A 16743-nucleotide genomic window follows, 5' to 3' on the forward strand; every position below is an offset into this window, starting at 1 on the left:
TAGAAAATTGATTAATTAACTTTCTCCATATTTTTTTAAGGAATTGAAAAATATTGTATTTTAAAATAACTGAACTTAAAGACTTTAACTGGATCTGAAAGAGAAGAGTCTTAAAGCGAGTTTTACAACCAAAAAAAAGAATCTGTTTATTGCTACTCTGCATTTTCATGCAAAACAGGTTGCAAAAAAAAGAAAAAAAAGAAAAGAATGAGCCAACATTAATGAAAATGAGGACAAGGATTAGCTTTCAAAGGGAATCAATACATTTTAACATTCAGAGTTAACATCTCATCTTTTGTGCATAATATAACAAACTAAGGAAAAAACACTTCTAAATTTCAAGAGAAAAGGTCACCTGGTTTTTCAAGAACATATTCCCATCCAGTGCATGGAATGATATCTTAAAGGTCATGTGCAGTTAGGGATTTATTTAAGGACCTTTTCTATCAGCCAGAATAATAGTAAAACATTTTTAAATGTTTTTTTTTTTTTTTTGGCTTGACTTCTCAATGAATGTTAAGGTAACTATATATATATATATATATATATATATATATGTTTTTGTTCTAAAAATATATTGTTCCCTTTTAGGCACTAAAAAAGGAAGCCCTTCATGGCATTGCTTTGAAAACTGAATACAAGACAAGATAGACAGACAAAATGGTTAGAGCAAAGAAGGGAGGGGGGGACAATAACCAGCTCTGCCACAGGAAGCCAGCAGCCATCCTCTAGGAGTTTCATGACTGTGGCCTACGATTTTTCCTGCATAAAGTGCTAAACAATTTGGGGATCAAAATATCTCCTGCATTTGAAGTGTGCATTAGTGCTTGTGAAACTATTGGACAAAAAATAATAATAATAGTAATATATTAAAATAAGGGCCCAGTTCCTAATGCATGGTTGGTTGGTGTAGCTGCAACACTAAGGACAGGTAACACCTGAAAGACAAAAATGATAATAAATTTGGTAACGTCAAGAATGGGGGGAAAATCTGTTAAAGTAAGAAAATAAACTCCTGTAATGGTTAGAGCCATTCAGCATCTTCTTACACAAACATTAGTTTCTCCTAATGACCAGATAATCAAAGTCCACTCACTCCATTACTGCTACAGTTGTCGTGAAAACCACTGAACGACCAGCACCAATATGCCGTATATAGTCCACCAAAATCTTCGTAATAAATGGACACATCACTATCCACTGGCCAGCTTTAAATACAAGCAAAAGTCGCTTCTGGCAACTGTGTGGGATCCTGTGTTTTCAAGGTTCACAATGAGGTTGAGGAAGCTTATAGTCAGATATCCCCTTCTATCCCTGGAACCAGAGGACAAAGCATAAAAGGCCAGATTTTCTCCCCTTGTAGAAATTCATAATCTGATTCTCCCCCTCTCCCCACAAATGCACACACAAAAAACCAAAAAGCAACTTGGGGGATCTGTAAATTGGAGGCATTGGGATTTTATGGCATTTGGCAAGTGGCAGGATTGGGTCTTTGCACTGTAGGCAGCCCTGTTGCTTGCAAATATTTGTCTACGGTATTAATTCCATTTGTGCTGGCAAATGTTGGGGGTAGGTGGGGGGGTGAGTGCGTGCACTGACATGGTAACAAAGCTCTTTGAGTGACTAGTCATGTGCAGTTTCCTACTGTGAATGTAGCAGTGAACAGGAGAGACAGAGGAAAACCAATACCCGGCTACCGACATTAGAATAAAGAAAATACCAATTTCAGCAACAACTCCTGCCTGTTATTCTTTACAATAATTAAGTTATAATCTCTTTTCCTTTGTAATACACCAAGCAATAAATGGCTGCTGCAATTGATTAAATGCCAAAACAAAGCTAAGGTGTTTAATCAATCACAAAAGCCACTTATGGCAAATACAAAAGCAATAGAGATTATTCATATAACACAACCAGCCAGAAATGAAATCTGAAATTGTGTCCTTTTCTGCCTCTGTGATGCTTTGAAAGTGGCATGTAGCTGAGCTTGGGCTTTTTAAGTGACGTACCCAAAAGGGTCACAGCTCAGATGCATCTCTTACTTGGGCTGCATATTGAAAACTGGTCTGGTTCAGTCCACAAAGTAAAATAAAAAGCTCACATGGCTTCCATGCTGATGATCTGGGCTCTGTAGATTTACACAGCCTGGAAACCAGATGGATTATTGGCTGAAACGGGTCCTAAGGGATCAACAGTGAGTTTTCAAAGGAACAGAGAAAGAGGAAATATGTGTGGAGACAGACTTATGACTGGAGACATCACAGAGAAGCTTACTGTGGTTTGAAAGGGATTCTGGGATCTGATTTACTGAAATGGTTTTATAATAGAATTTTTCTTAGGTATTTCCTTTCTAACACTGATGTATTGTATAATTATATTCTTAAAGTGGTTCCTGTGTTTCTTATTTTATATACAGCAGGATATAAAGATCCTCTGTTCACCTATTATACTTCATACGTGTACAAATGTGGGTCATAGTCTCCTCTCAGTTATACTGGTGCAACTCCAGTGAAGTCAGGAAGTTGCACAAGTATAACTAAGAGGAGAATTTAGCCCTCTAAGTGCTTACACAATTGACCAAGTGAAAGCACATATGTGCATATAGATACACTTGTGCACAAGGGGTATGATCCTGCATGGCTGAAATCAATGGCAGTTTTGTCACTCACTTCAGTTGGTGCAGGACGAGACCCTAATGCTCTAACATTGTTCTGAGGGAAGTCAACAGACAATTCTTTGGGGAGAATTTGGTCATAAGCGAAAAAAACGCACACAAACACACACACAGACACACACTTAATACATGTTAATGTAAGCTCATTAGATATAAATATGAATATGCACATACACAATACATTCTGGACATCTGATGACTGTCTCCTTAGCATTTTATTCTAGTTTGAAGCTGGGTAATGTATGTTTTTGGTCCATGGATATAGTTAAACAAAGCACATTTTGTTATTTGCCCTGTGAACTCTAAAGTTTAAATGGAACAATGTCATTTTATGGGCCTTCTAATCATTGCTCATATTATAAAGGTCAAACATTTCACATTGTGACAGAAAATCAATAACTCTCCCAACAGCCACTAGAGGGAAAAAATTTTGCTTCTAAAGAATAATATGTAATAAACAATTTTAGTCCTTACTTTGTCATTGCTGCAATCTCTGAGTAAAAAGCCAGTGATGCCTGATATATAAACCCATTACAATTAGGAAGTGATTTAGAACAGGACTTTAAAAAGATTTATTTTGGGCTAAACAGAAAAGAGGTTAGATTAAGTCTACATTTAAACAAGTTAAGAAAATTCTTTAACAGCTTAATTGTATAGTAGCTGTCAGACAATTTTTTCAGATGTACAAATCATAAAACCTCCAGTGGGGTGATTGGTAGACCTCAAAAATCTGAAAACAGAATTTAATGAATAGATGAGCAAAACCACATATTAGGTCTGCACAGATAGTGCAGAGTTAGTAAATAAACACGACAACTTTTACTGTGTGGGATAATTAGATCTACCTAAATGTCATTGGGCATGCTCTGTCCACTTAGCTCAGCTACAACTTTCAATTGAATAATTTAAGCTAGAGAGGTCACAGGCAAGGAAGACTTTTAAAGCAAAGGACTTCTCATTTATTAACTGGAACCCAAAGAACAAAGTTAGTGGCCCTTTCACTGAGTTAATCTATAGGGGGGAGGTAATAGAAATGCACACTGGTAAGAAAGGATTACTATTTCAAGGAGGAAAAAATCCTTGCTTACAGGTTCAGGATTATTCTCTGTTGGGAGTTGGGAAAAAAATTGTATATATATATATATATTCAGAGTACTCTGAATTCTCGGTATTAATTTGTCCTTGCAATGCATTTCCTGAGATCTAACACACACAGACAAGCATCAGCACTAGTGTTTCATGCTTAGTACAGACAAAACTGAGTTTTCTGCATCATCTCTTGAATAAAATTGTATATATGTGTATATATACTTCACTGTATCCTTCTTATCAAGATGTTCTTTTAACATAACCTTTCTGTGATGCAATACAAAACATTTTATAATGAGATGCTTTGAGTTTCAAAGCATCATTTAGACTCCAGCTGAAATGGTCTCAGAAACGGAGTGCTCCTAGTATTTCAATTCATCAGTTTACAGGAAACGATGCTGCTTCCTCTAACTTGGATTTTCTGATGGTTTGGATATGCTGCCTTCAACCGGCTTGCAACATTGTTTTGATTAACTGAATGTCTCTTATGGCTGGCTACACTCTTACTCAGTTTCACTTCAAATGAAAAGCTACTTACGAACAGTGTAGAAAACCAGTTTGTTCTCTGTTCACAAGCTATAGTCACAATAAAACAAATTCAAAGAGACAAGATGGGTGAGGTAGTTTCTTTTATTGGCCCAACCTCACCCACCTTATCTCTCTGATATCAGGACCTACATGGCTACAACAACACTGCATGAAACAAATTCAGAGTATTCAAAACGGAGCCGCCTAAGGACTACACATGAATAATGTGAAACACTTTATGTAAATGTACATTTCTGATTAGGAACAGTTGGTTCAACTTCATCCCTCATGGCCTCATCATGTATGTGAACAGGGAGACTAATAGACCTTTCGCGACATCTCTTCACATCTGAAGCAGTCTGACTACATGGGATGTAACCTCAAAAGCATTTCATACACCACAGCTTCACCCTACCAAAATGTGCACTGAATAAAAGATTAACCCTAAAATTAAGATATTTTTACTATCGTGCATTTGAATGTCTTTCCCCCCCACTAGCATGTGGTGGTTAGAGTCTGCCCCTTTTTCTCTCTATCCAGGACCTATCATAATTCAACAAACAAAATTTAAACAGCCCAAAAAATTAAATTTATTTCATATCAGATACATTCAGTTATTGTAAAAAAAAAAAAAAAAAATGTGGGCATCTTTGACTTCCATATTGATTATTATCCTGCATACCTTGGCCACTTGGAATTGAAGGGCAATAGAACTCAGATACCCCTCTATAGAAAAGCACATACCTCGACTGCTTGTATTAAAGGAGATCTTTGTTAACATGGTAGAGATAATGGCCCAAACAACTGAGCCGTTTTGATTCTATCCAGAGGGCAATGGAACACTTGTACAATTCTTTACAACATACGTTGATATCTGCACCCGAGAGCCATGATATTGCTCCCCTGATGCCATTGCTGTGACTGGAAGTTGCACACCCAGATTGTAGTGTCTGGCCCTTAGGATTGCTGTGTTCTGTGTCCAGCTACCTAACGAATTTCCAGCCTCTGCCCCATCTCTTTAGTGTATTGTGACATGCTGATCTTATTGGTTTGGTTTCATAGTGAGGGACATAGTTAATATAAGAGCAAATATTTGTGTTCTCATTTCACTGGAGAAAAACATTTGCTATCTATACCAATGGGATAAAAAAAAATCAGAAATTAATTTGCTTCATTCTCTGGACACTTTGTTTGGGTCTAAAGGAAACAGGAAATCCAAGATTAGAATATGAAGCACTTAAACCAAGAGCAGCTACTTCTTTTTATCTCTGTCAAATTGTTTTGATTACCAAATAGAGAACACTAGACTGGGACTGGCAGCTTCTCATGAGGCTTAAGAATCTGTTAGTTATGTGCTCATTAAAAACTTCTGTTCAAGTCTATACAATTTAGGCTGAATATCTTGTTTACTGTGGAACATAATCCTGGAGGTACTGAAATCCCCGGCAAAGGAACAAAGTGCAGCGTTACTGCATCCTAACTGTCCACTGTTTGACTTTTCATCATCATTAAAATTATTAAATGGTTCAAAGTCACATGTCTATTTATCTTGGGATAAACAAAAAAGAAGCTCAGTGACTTCTATAGCTCACCTCTAGCTAAGTAGAGAACAGATATTCTCTGCATGAAAAGCAATGTTTCATGTCTAAAAGCTTGATTTATGATTCTGTATAATGATAGGCTCATGAGATATAAATGTACAGATACACAAACACACCAACATGGATTTACACAACACTGACCACAAGATGCATATGCACACTGTGGTCACACGTTATTTACTAAGTTACTAGAGTTTATACAGCTGCAAGATAATCAATCATGTAAATGATGACAGCAAGGGACATTTATAGAGCAACATCATTGCAATATGTATGTCATAAGGCAGTGGATGTTCCATTAAATAGGATTTTTTTTTAAAATAAGTTATATCCTAGCATTGCTTCTCTTTTGAATTTTTTTTATTGGTATCAAAACGTATTAACTTGCAAATCTCTGCCTTCTTTATGCTATCTCAGAAATAAATATTATCTAGAGCCTCAGCTACTATCCATCTGTCTCATGAGACAAGAAAAATGTGTACTGTGATGATGCTATTGTGTGATTAGGGTAAAGAATTAGTAAAATCATGAGATTAAATAAATTACAGTGTTTAAACACAGCATTGCAAATTCATCATGAAAATTTACCTGACCAGGCACAAAATCTACTTGTCCACCCTTTACCATGACATTGATGCAGATAATGTTATTACTTGCTCCAGGCGAATAGAATTTGGCAACGCTGGTTGAGCATACCGGGGACAAATGATCTCAGTTTGCAGCTGTTCAATCCCACTAAAGTCAATGGAGTTCCATGGGAGTAAACCTGTTTGTGAAGTGGGCATAATGTATATGGGCTAATGCACCCTCCACAAATGATAATTTTAGACCAAGGCAAACCATAGGATTAACAACAAATGCTTTTGTTAACAGAAGACATGGCCAGAACGAAGCAAAAACTAACAGAAGATGCAAATCTCAAATATGCTTTTAAGGTTATTCAAAGATGGAGCATGATCTAATTGCTCTATACAGGCTGCTTCAAAAAAAGCAGGGTCAGGATCAGTTGAAGGGTGTAAGGCTAGAGTAGCTGAGATCACAGACTGAAACACAAATCTGTCCCCCCTGCTGAGACTTGAGAAAGAAACAGACAGGCTTCAAGAGGTTGGTTTAAACAAGTGGCAAGAGAATGAGCCAACTGCCTTTGGAAGAGCAACATTTTCTGTCCCTGGACTCCTTCACTAGGGACTGGGGACAAAGAGAGTCCCTCTAATGATCTACTTGTGGAGTAATGAAAAACTGGGCCACAGTAGTAAAAGCCTGGGCATCAAAATACTTGCAAAAGCCTCATTTGAGCAGAATACAGCAAAATATGTTGAGGAACAAAAATTTGCTTTGGGGAGTTTAGAGGAAGGTAGAAGAATTAAAATAAATGTCACGATAGATAACTAAAGGTTCCCCTCAGCCCACTCAGATCTGATCTCTTCTCATCATATTTACTGCACAGTAATAAAACATCTTAGTACACAGTTGGCATTATACAAATACAAATCTGTTTCACTGGATGTGGTGCAATTTACACAAGTTTTTTATGTAGGTATATCTAAGGCTCCCTTTCAATGCTGCAGAGTTTAGATGGGCAGAATAATTAAATATTAATTTATCAATTATTACAATTACACATTTATATTAAGGTAATACCACAAGGTCCCAATTGGGATTTCAGGGATTAGAATGAATTTTGTAAATTGACAAAATTCTTTGACACTCATATATAGGGTCTTACTTTTGTAATGCAGTTAAGGCTTGTCTATACAGGGACACTCAGGAAAATTAACCTGAATTAACTAAATGTGTGAATTTAAAGTGAATTTAGTTAAACTGCATTAAACCCTTGGGTGGGCACTCTAATTCAGAATTAAAGCGGCCTTAATTCAGTTTCGCTTCATTTCTTGAGTATCCCTGTATAGGTAAGCCCTTTAAAGAGGCATGTGCCACTTTTAAAAAATATGTAAGTGAAAGGTATTATACTACATAACAGATAGTGGTATGCCAAAGAAACGGGCACATATCTCCTATTATTGGTACTGGGAGTTTGTTATCTACAGCAAACCTTCAAAAATTGCTCTGCATAATTTACCCATTGGTGTTTAATGCAACAGGAACAAAGGATTTATCAAAAGCTGATCATATAATTAACCTAAATTCAGTATTCAAATCTAGCAGTGGCCAATACCTGATGTTTTAAAGAAAGGCTAAATAAATAAATCCCACCCTCAAAGTGAACTTGTTCAGTGTTGTAAACACAGGTTGGACAGGAAGGGTCAGAGTCATTCTTGACCCCTACAACTACCTGCTAGCATCCTGAACCATATTTGATTATTTTCATTTTAGGGCAAGACAAGCTTTTGGAGGTGGCTAAAAACAACAGTGTTCAAGAGCGTGGGTCCAGTCCCTGGACTGTGCAGTTTTTGCCTGTCTGTCTTTGATCCATTTAGCTTTAACTGGCTCTTGTTACATAACTATTCCCCTTTGCCCCTAAATTGCAAGTCCACAACACAGGCAAGCTCAGACTGGGCCATCAGATGTAAGTAATATAGCAAGGTCATGCGAATCAACATCTTACGAGTGGCTCGCAGATGAGGCTAGCCAGAAGGAGAGCAAGGGAGTGATTAGTCTGTCACTTCTGGGATAAGATTTGTAGGATTTGTGGTTCTGTCTAGAAATTATGTGAGTGAGAAGCCCAGGCCCACAATAACTAGAGTAGCTGCTGACAAGAGAGAGGAGGCTGAGGTTAAGTGGTTCTGCATAGTGCCTCTAGAAGCTATAACTGTCCTGAAAGAGACGCTTAAATTCTGTGCCATGGACTGAGCCTCAAGATGGACCTGCCCCGCCCTCACTCGCCACGTTTTCTCTTTCAAAATAGAGCAAATTTTATCTGGCTGTCAATGCAGAGCAAGCATCCAGTGCAAGGCAGTAGCCCCATCACTCCATGACGGCATTCCCTTGGCTGAATACAGCCAGGCTGAAACTTCTGTTCTGGACTCTCTGGGAATTTCTTGGTCCTCTGGTTCAGCAGCACAGTTAAGTATTTGTAACCTGCAGTTCGTTTATATTGAAGGATGTGAATTTCTGCTCGGTGAAAACATGTTTTTCACGGCCTGGCAGCTGCATAATATCAAACCCTAGCGGCCAGCTTGACATTAGGGTGTGACTGTCGCTGCTGCTTAACAAAAAACAAACAGCAACAGAACAGCAGTGACAAAAAAGGGTGCCACTTGTAAGAGCATAAATCTATTTCCCATGCCAGTATTTCAAGCCCAATATACTGTAGCTATGAGTTACTTGTTTAAGAGGAAAGGCATCTATTGCATTACTTGCAGCTCCACGTCCACCGCGAAGGAACAGTACACTTTGTACTTTCCACTAAACCTCCCTTTTTCATAGACCTCATGAATGGTTTAACAGAAACGACTGACGATATCTCTGTATGTACAGTACACCTCCCATTGCATCTGAAAAACATAGCTGATTTTCAAGACAAAGAGGCAGATATTCTCCTGACTTCTCAACTGGGGTTAAAAGCAAAAGTTCTTGATAAGAAGCAAAACAGGAAGGGGTTGCTAAGAGTGGATTTTTCTTTCATCTGCTATTTCTCATTTTTGGCTTCTCACAATGTAAACACAAACCAGACAGTCTGTTTTCCAGACACCTGAATGCTTTTGCAGTTTTGTCAGACTGTTTCAGATGGAAAGACGCTGATTTCTCTGTCCTGAACCAAATTCTGCCTTATTTTACAATGGTGTAAATCCAGAGTAACTCCCAGGACTTCAATGAAGTCACACTGGATTTACAAGAGTGCAAGGGAAAGCAGAATTTGGCCCTAACGGTCCAAAATTCTTTACCTTTCCAGTCTTACCACCAAGTCCCAGACACCAAAAGAGGACCTACTACCCCATTTTAGAAAAACAAAACAACAGAGAAAAGAGGCAGGCTATGCTGGAAAAACAATTTGGTCCAGAACTCAAAGACTTTGATTCTTTGGAAAAGAAAGAGGACCAAAGTGTTGCAAGATTACGTTCCATCAAAATTCTTGGCTTTGTGATCTAATCTCCTGCTGTGTGTATTTTTTGCTGTATGCTACTGGAATTAGCCAGCCCTCAGGGCTACAAAGTTAAGAGCATCATTAAAAGCAAATCTTGAACTGTTAAAAGGTACAGAATGCTATCTGAACTTCTCTGAACTGCTGCCTCACAAAGAAAATACAACTTTGAGGTTTGCTTATAACAGCCAGTATTTGGGCCAAGAAAGGGATTTTAAGCCAAGAACTTCCTATCAATCTGAATTTGGCAAAGATTCCAGGGCTTGCTGTTTAGAAGAAAAATAAATAAAGTTAATTAAAAACTTCCAGTGAAGCTCACTTTGCCCTAGAAATATGAGACATTCCATTTATATGGCAGCTGTATTTGTCTACTTAGGATGCATATACCACATCATGGGATTTTCCATCCCTTTCTTCCAGAACACACACACAAAAAAGAAAAGACACCCACGCACTCAAAACAAGGAATTCAAGTTACAAAAGAACCTGAGCTGCAAAATCTGGATCTGGAATGGGAACAACCTTGCCATATTTGGGAGGGGAGGGATGTGTGGATATGGGGTTTTGGTTTGGCATATTATACAGATGAAGCCCAGTGGAAAAATTTAGATTTGGATTCTGTAACATGCCCTCTATCCCCCCTCAAAAATATTTGGGGGGGGAAGGGGGGGGTCAAAATTTGAGAGATGGCTTTTTGGATTTTGGCCCATCTCTAGTCATCTAGAGATGATCACAGATATATCTGATATACACACATGGCATACACACATACGGGGTAGACCAGAGCCACAAAAGTCAGGTTTGGTCTGGATTTCAACCACACTTCCCAAATTGGAGGGAATTCAGCTTGGGTATCTGTTAAGGGCCAACTCCAATGCACACATACAAGATATGTGGATATTATTTAATCCCTTACAGGGGATCCTCCCATTTTTCCACTTCCCACCCTTATTTAACTTTCACTCTCCCTCAAGGTTGTCTACTGCAGTAACCTCCTGTTGACCAAGGCCAACTGATTAGCCAGAGGACGCCCTCCAACAAGGGCTGAACTTGCTGCCTATGTAGTATGTCAGCTCTGACTCTAGGAGCAAGTGATAAGATTGGGCAATGAAATCCATCTGTTTCACATTAAAGCTCTAAACATTAACCAAAAGAGTCACCAAGAAACAAAAATCCTTACAAATTTAATATCAAGAGTAGTAACGCTTTCCAAGAGGCTGATGTTTAAAAAAGCTACAAAGTAAACGGACATTCTCAAGAATACTAGCAATATAATTAGATCTGCCAGCTATGCTTTGGTTTGAGGGCATATGTGCTCACACGTATCACCCCGTCCTTCTGTTGTGCCTGTCTGCTTCATTCTTCTGAGCATGTAGGGTACAAGAAACCTGGAGCAGAGTTCGGGCACATTTCAATATGCTGCCTGTTTGCAGGAATGAAGCACATAGGTATACCAGCAGGATGGGTCAAGAATGCCAGACAGTGAAGAAGACCAATTCTTCTTTGTTTTTTAATAGTGTCTGAAAGCACTCCTTGGGCTCAGTTTCTGGTGCACTCTGGCTTTGGCCCAATCAAGCACATAAACATGTGTTTAAATGTAAGTACATTGTCATTGGGACTAATGTACTTACATGCTTTGTTGGAGTGGGTCTAGAGCCCTCAGCACCTTGCAGGACCAAGCCCTTTTTGAGAACCAATAGATCTTCTAGGATCAGGAGAACGATACATTTTTATTTTAAAAATATAAGTATTTTAATGGCAAGTAAATAAAATAATGTTTGTTTTTAAATGTATGTTAAGTTTTGAGTCAGTCAAATCTGACTGTGTCTTTTTCATTACAGTGTGGTACCCTGAGGCTGTGTTCTGGATTTATCCCTAAGGGGTGGGTTTTTTAAAAACATGGTTGTAACTGGCCTTAATAGAGTTTCTACTCATTTGGGGCATCACTTGCTATTCTGCCTTCAGATACTCGCATACAGCACCCAGTAGTTTCAGTGGGAGATAATCAGACGTCTTAGGACAGTAGTTTGTCCACAGTACTGGATATATGATGCAAGTACACTGAAAGGCATTTTGCAAACATGGGACATGCAGACACATACACAGAGCTTCTTTATGGGGATGATCTTATTCCCACTGAAGTCAGGGACCAAACTCTCATTGACTTCAGCTGGAGCAGAATCAGATCCTATATCTACTGTACCACTTAAACTCAATGTCCTTTATATAAATATTTAGGAAATACAAAGACATTTACTTATTCTTCAGCCACTTAATGCCACTGTCTCTGTTTTTATTTCTATGATAACACAAAGAGTGCAGTACAAATCACATTAAGCTTTAGGTATGATCTGTGTTTCATCTTTCCTAAAAATAACTGCTAGCAAACACCTGACCATTATCAAGAGAACATTCTAAACATGCTATATTTATAAATATACTATATATACTATACTATATACATTTATATTTATAAATATATTGTGAACTATAATGATTTCATATTACTAAGGGCATGATCCCACAAGGTGCTGATTGTCTCTTGCAAGTTAAATGTCCTCAACTCCCATGAACTTCCATGCGGTCACTCGAAGGATTGGGGTTCCCAGCCTAGTTCCCTGAAAAGTGAGTCTTTAAAATGGCACCTCAAAACCCCAGATTTAGGGTCTCTAAAAGATTCTAGAACAAATTTGCTAAATCCAAAGGTTAACATTAATTTTTCCTATTTTCCCCACCAGACAGCCTGCAACCTCAACCTGGCATCAGGCTGGATTCCTCCCTATCCAAGTGTCATCACCAGTAATAAAAATGTTGCTACCTTGGATACACCCGTGTAGTCCTATAAGTGTTCATCAAGGTTACAAGAGTGAGAGCGAGGCCATATATTGAAGACAGTGGGACTGACCAGGTCTAATGAAGGACAGAATTTGACTCTTTACTCCTGCTTCTAGTGTGTGAGAAGGAAAAGAACATTAGCTGACTTTCAAATTCCTGGTTGAGTTTTCAGAACCAGCAGTTCCGGGGAAATAAATCCCCACCTTTTTCAATTGGAAACTGAACAGGTCTGATGTGAGTCAGAGAGAGACAGTAAGTGCGGAACTCTAGGATTCCACTTTCACAGAGTCACTTTGCAGAGGAGAACTGCATTTAAGAAGTTTTCTTTTTTTTTTTAAATGATTGCTCTGTTAAATCAGCATTCAGTCTATGGTTCATCTCCGTTCGACAACTAAATTACAATCCTCCCCAGCTTCTCTCTAGAAATAGATGGTGCCTGATGACTTCACAGACATATCCAAATGACACTCCTTGGCCAGTCAATTACTGGGTTCTATAAATGCTGTCTAAGATCTCCTTTCCCTATAGACTGCATACCTTATTTCTGTGAGAGGCATATACTGTAGCCTTAACTAGCAAGTGATAATGAACAGATAGGAAAAAAGGACAGAAAAGAGCTGTATCGTAGCTAGCGCTAGCAATCATTAGGTTTACAGAGGGAAAATAACATGCTACCAGGCTAACATATTTTTTATGAATAATTGATAAGGCAGTCAAGCACAATTACATCATAGAAGTGTAATATATATGCACAATTAGGAAAACAGCTTTGTGCAAAAGGACATAATACATTGAAAAGGAGATACCAGCCAATATGCCATCCTGAAATAAAATACAGTCACTATTGTGTTAGTTGGCAAAAATTTAAATACAGAATTTGAAAGCAAGCAAAATGTTCTTTAATTCCATTTTTTTAGCTCAGTCCAGGCTCAGTCTGCTTAGGAAAATACTGCAAGGCAAAATCAGCAGCTGCATTAATTTGCTGATGATTGAGAGAAAAATGAAAGTTATCCTTGTGGTGGTTTTTTTATCCCTCCCTTCTTGCTACTCTAACTTACTAATAATATGAAAGTACCAATTTATTCCTATTGAATATATGGAGCATACAAATTGAAAAATCAATGTAATGGAAAAAAAAGATTATCATGCACTGTTTAGAATCAATCAGCTAGAAACAGAGGGGGGAAAATGCAAAGGCGGAGACATGAAGTTTAGAAATGTACATATTACATCTACTCTAAGCTAAAGCAGTGTTTGCTTAAGAAAAGCTCCTCCGTCTAGCATGCAGACTGAGTTATATTTTTAATTAAAATTGTCTTTCCAGTTTTTCCTATGAAAATTTGTCAGTTGACTTTTTGCCTTTAAAAAGGCCCCATATAATATATTTATAAATATTAACTCCCCCTCTTTCCCCTAAGTGCCACACATGGCACATAACAAAGATTTCAGGGGTGAAGGGGTTAATGTAGTCTAAATACTTTATTAGTATGGAGTTTAAGCATAATTCCCAGGAAAGCTTATGGCTTACTGTAGCCTGAAGGATAAAATTTTGTACTATGTAATGGACTCCCTTTAAAATATTGATAGCAATAGTTCTATCTTGTGGTCTGGATCACTATTAATAGTTGTGTTTTAAGCTTAGAATTCTCAGAGATGGAACACTTTCTTCAGCTAAAATAGGCCATTACTGATCAGAAATAATTATACTGTACGAGTCAGATGTGTAAGAAATGGATCTGAGTCTCAGTTTGAAAATACATTCAAAGAAGGTGGAAAGAATGGCTACTGGCTCTGTGACAGGAGATTCAATCTTCATAAACCTGCAAGAGAGGGGAGGAAAAAAGCGACACAAATGCGCCCTACAAAAGAACAGACCAGATCACAGCTGGAAGGAAGGCAAACCTTTTAATCAGGTCCTTGAAATACAAGCTGCAGGAAGCTAGAACATTTTGGTGGACTTCAAACTCTTTGCCTTCAACAATAATTTTCAGGTCTGTAAACTCTTTCGCTCTGCGTTGCTGGTTCAACTCCTTCAACATTTCTGCAGAACAGAGAAGACAGACAGTGCCAGGGTTCCCATTAAGAGTTATTATTTATTTTTTTTCTTGTAAAGAAGTAGAGAAATAGGAAACACTTGATATTGTTTGTTGGCAAGACTGGCTCAACACTGACAGTCAAAGAAATAACAAACATAATGGGTATTAAAAAAAAAAAAAAGCAGGCACCAGTAGGTCTAAATAATTTTTTTTAAAAATCCTAAATTTGGAAGGGTTAAAAACAAAAATTTTAAAAAATTCAAGCATCAGCAAATCAGACACACAGATAACACATTATCACGGAAAAGTTAAAAATAATTTGTTATAACAGAATGTGAGAACTACATAATTTTTCTCCAAATGCAAATAACTTTTGAATGTATTGGAAAAATACTAAGTAAAAACATGGCATTTTGATGTAATATGAATTGTATATGGGTCAAAAGAATAAAATCACAAGCCCTGCAAAAACAGCATATGCTAAACTCAAACATACTAAGAATGTGTGAAGCTCCTCAATCAACAAAATACAATAGTATTAGTTATAAGTATTACGTTATACTATACTGTATTAAAGTTTAACCAAGATTATCAATGCATCTCATAAAATATCTTTACAATATAGGCGACAATTTAATTTGTTAAAAGGTTAGCTTAAAGGCATTCTTGTTATTAAAAAATCACACACAGAGAGTAAATTATTGGCTTTTATACTATTTCCCATTTTTTACACTCAGAGGATTTTCACCATTTCAGCAGTTTTAATTTCAAGCCTTTGATAGACTCACTTACAACAACAATTGACTTTCACACACCATGGGAAAATCACAATGACAAAAATAACCTCTGAGAGTATTTCTGCCCTGCAGTAAGCACCTACCTCACCCGATGCCTCCTGTCACACAGCCTCTCGGTACTGAGAGAATGAAATACCAGCATGCCACATGTCTTCATATGTGAATGTGATCTATTAAGCAACCTAGATGTTCTATACGCCTGCTGGATCATTTAGGTGAAAGGCTCTCACTAAGGTTGGAGACCAGAATGACTAGCAGGACAAATAACATACAGTTAAGTTGAGAGTGTGTGGTGGAGTTGAAGACAGTGATCAAGATGATAAAACTAACTTAACTATTAATGTTATATAAAAATATATATATGCACATTATAGATACACACACACACACACATATATATTTGCAATAGGTCAACGTCCTCATGAACTCAAACATCATAAAAGCCCGTACAGATCCATTTTTAGATAGATCTTTACACCTAAAAGGTCCAATTCTCATTCATATATATGCCCCTTTCACAGTGTAAAGGGGTGTTAAAGGGGGTGTATTTGTTTTTATACCCAATATACTGTAGAGTGATATAAAAAGGCCTGAGTGTAAAAGAGAACCAGGCCCAAATCTTATGCTATAGTCATGTTTCCCCTGCCTCCAAAATGAAACTCACCAAGTGTCATTTTAGAGAAGCCTCAGTTATTCAACAACAAAAAAGCATACAAATACTCAACTGCTATATTAAAAAGCAAACTGAAATCCAGCCAAACCCCAACATCTGTGGTGCACATTTTTCAGGACTAAGTAAATAAATGTCATCTTGCAAATTTATATCTATTTAATGGAAATACAGTAGTGTCTGAAAGGCTAATTATTATGTGCTGAAATGGGTCAGCATTCTCCAGAGAGCAAGCAGATCATTAGAGAGGGCACTGAAATAAGAGTAGGATTGTGTCAGATCTATAATAGAGGAAAATATACCAGTCTGTCCTGTGGGTGCTACATCATGGACTATTTTTAACACATTCATTTGAACTAAAACATAATATTATTGCTCAAGCCAATGCAAAACTTAAATGGGGCTGAAAGTGTTCTCTCTTACCTCGAGAAATTTTAAGCTTTTGCTTGTGGCAAAAAAATTTGAGGATGG

The 16743-nt window shown here is 37.6% G+C and overlaps 1 protein-coding gene across 1 annotated transcript in view; it reads right to left on the reverse strand.

Annotated features, from left to right (window-relative positions):
• KLHL29 (kelch like family member 29) overlaps positions 1-16743 on the reverse strand; it is a 510263-nt gene that overhangs the window by 71909 nt on the left and 421611 nt on the right. The window contains exon 7 of the mRNA XM_067544703.1: positions 14672-14810. Coding sequence (XP_067400804.1) covers positions 14672-14810 — 139 coding nt within the window. The remainder of the gene's footprint in view (positions 1-14671; positions 14811-16743) is intronic.

This window comes from Emydura macquarii, unplaced genomic scaffold (assembly GCF_026122565.2).
Source record: "Emydura macquarii macquarii isolate MOO-44397 ecotype Brisbane River unplaced genomic scaffold, CSIRO-AGI_Emac_v2 contig_1027, whole genome shotgun sequence".
In the NCBI taxonomy this organism is placed as follows: domain Eukaryota; kingdom Metazoa; phylum Chordata; order Testudines; family Chelidae; genus Emydura; species Emydura macquarii.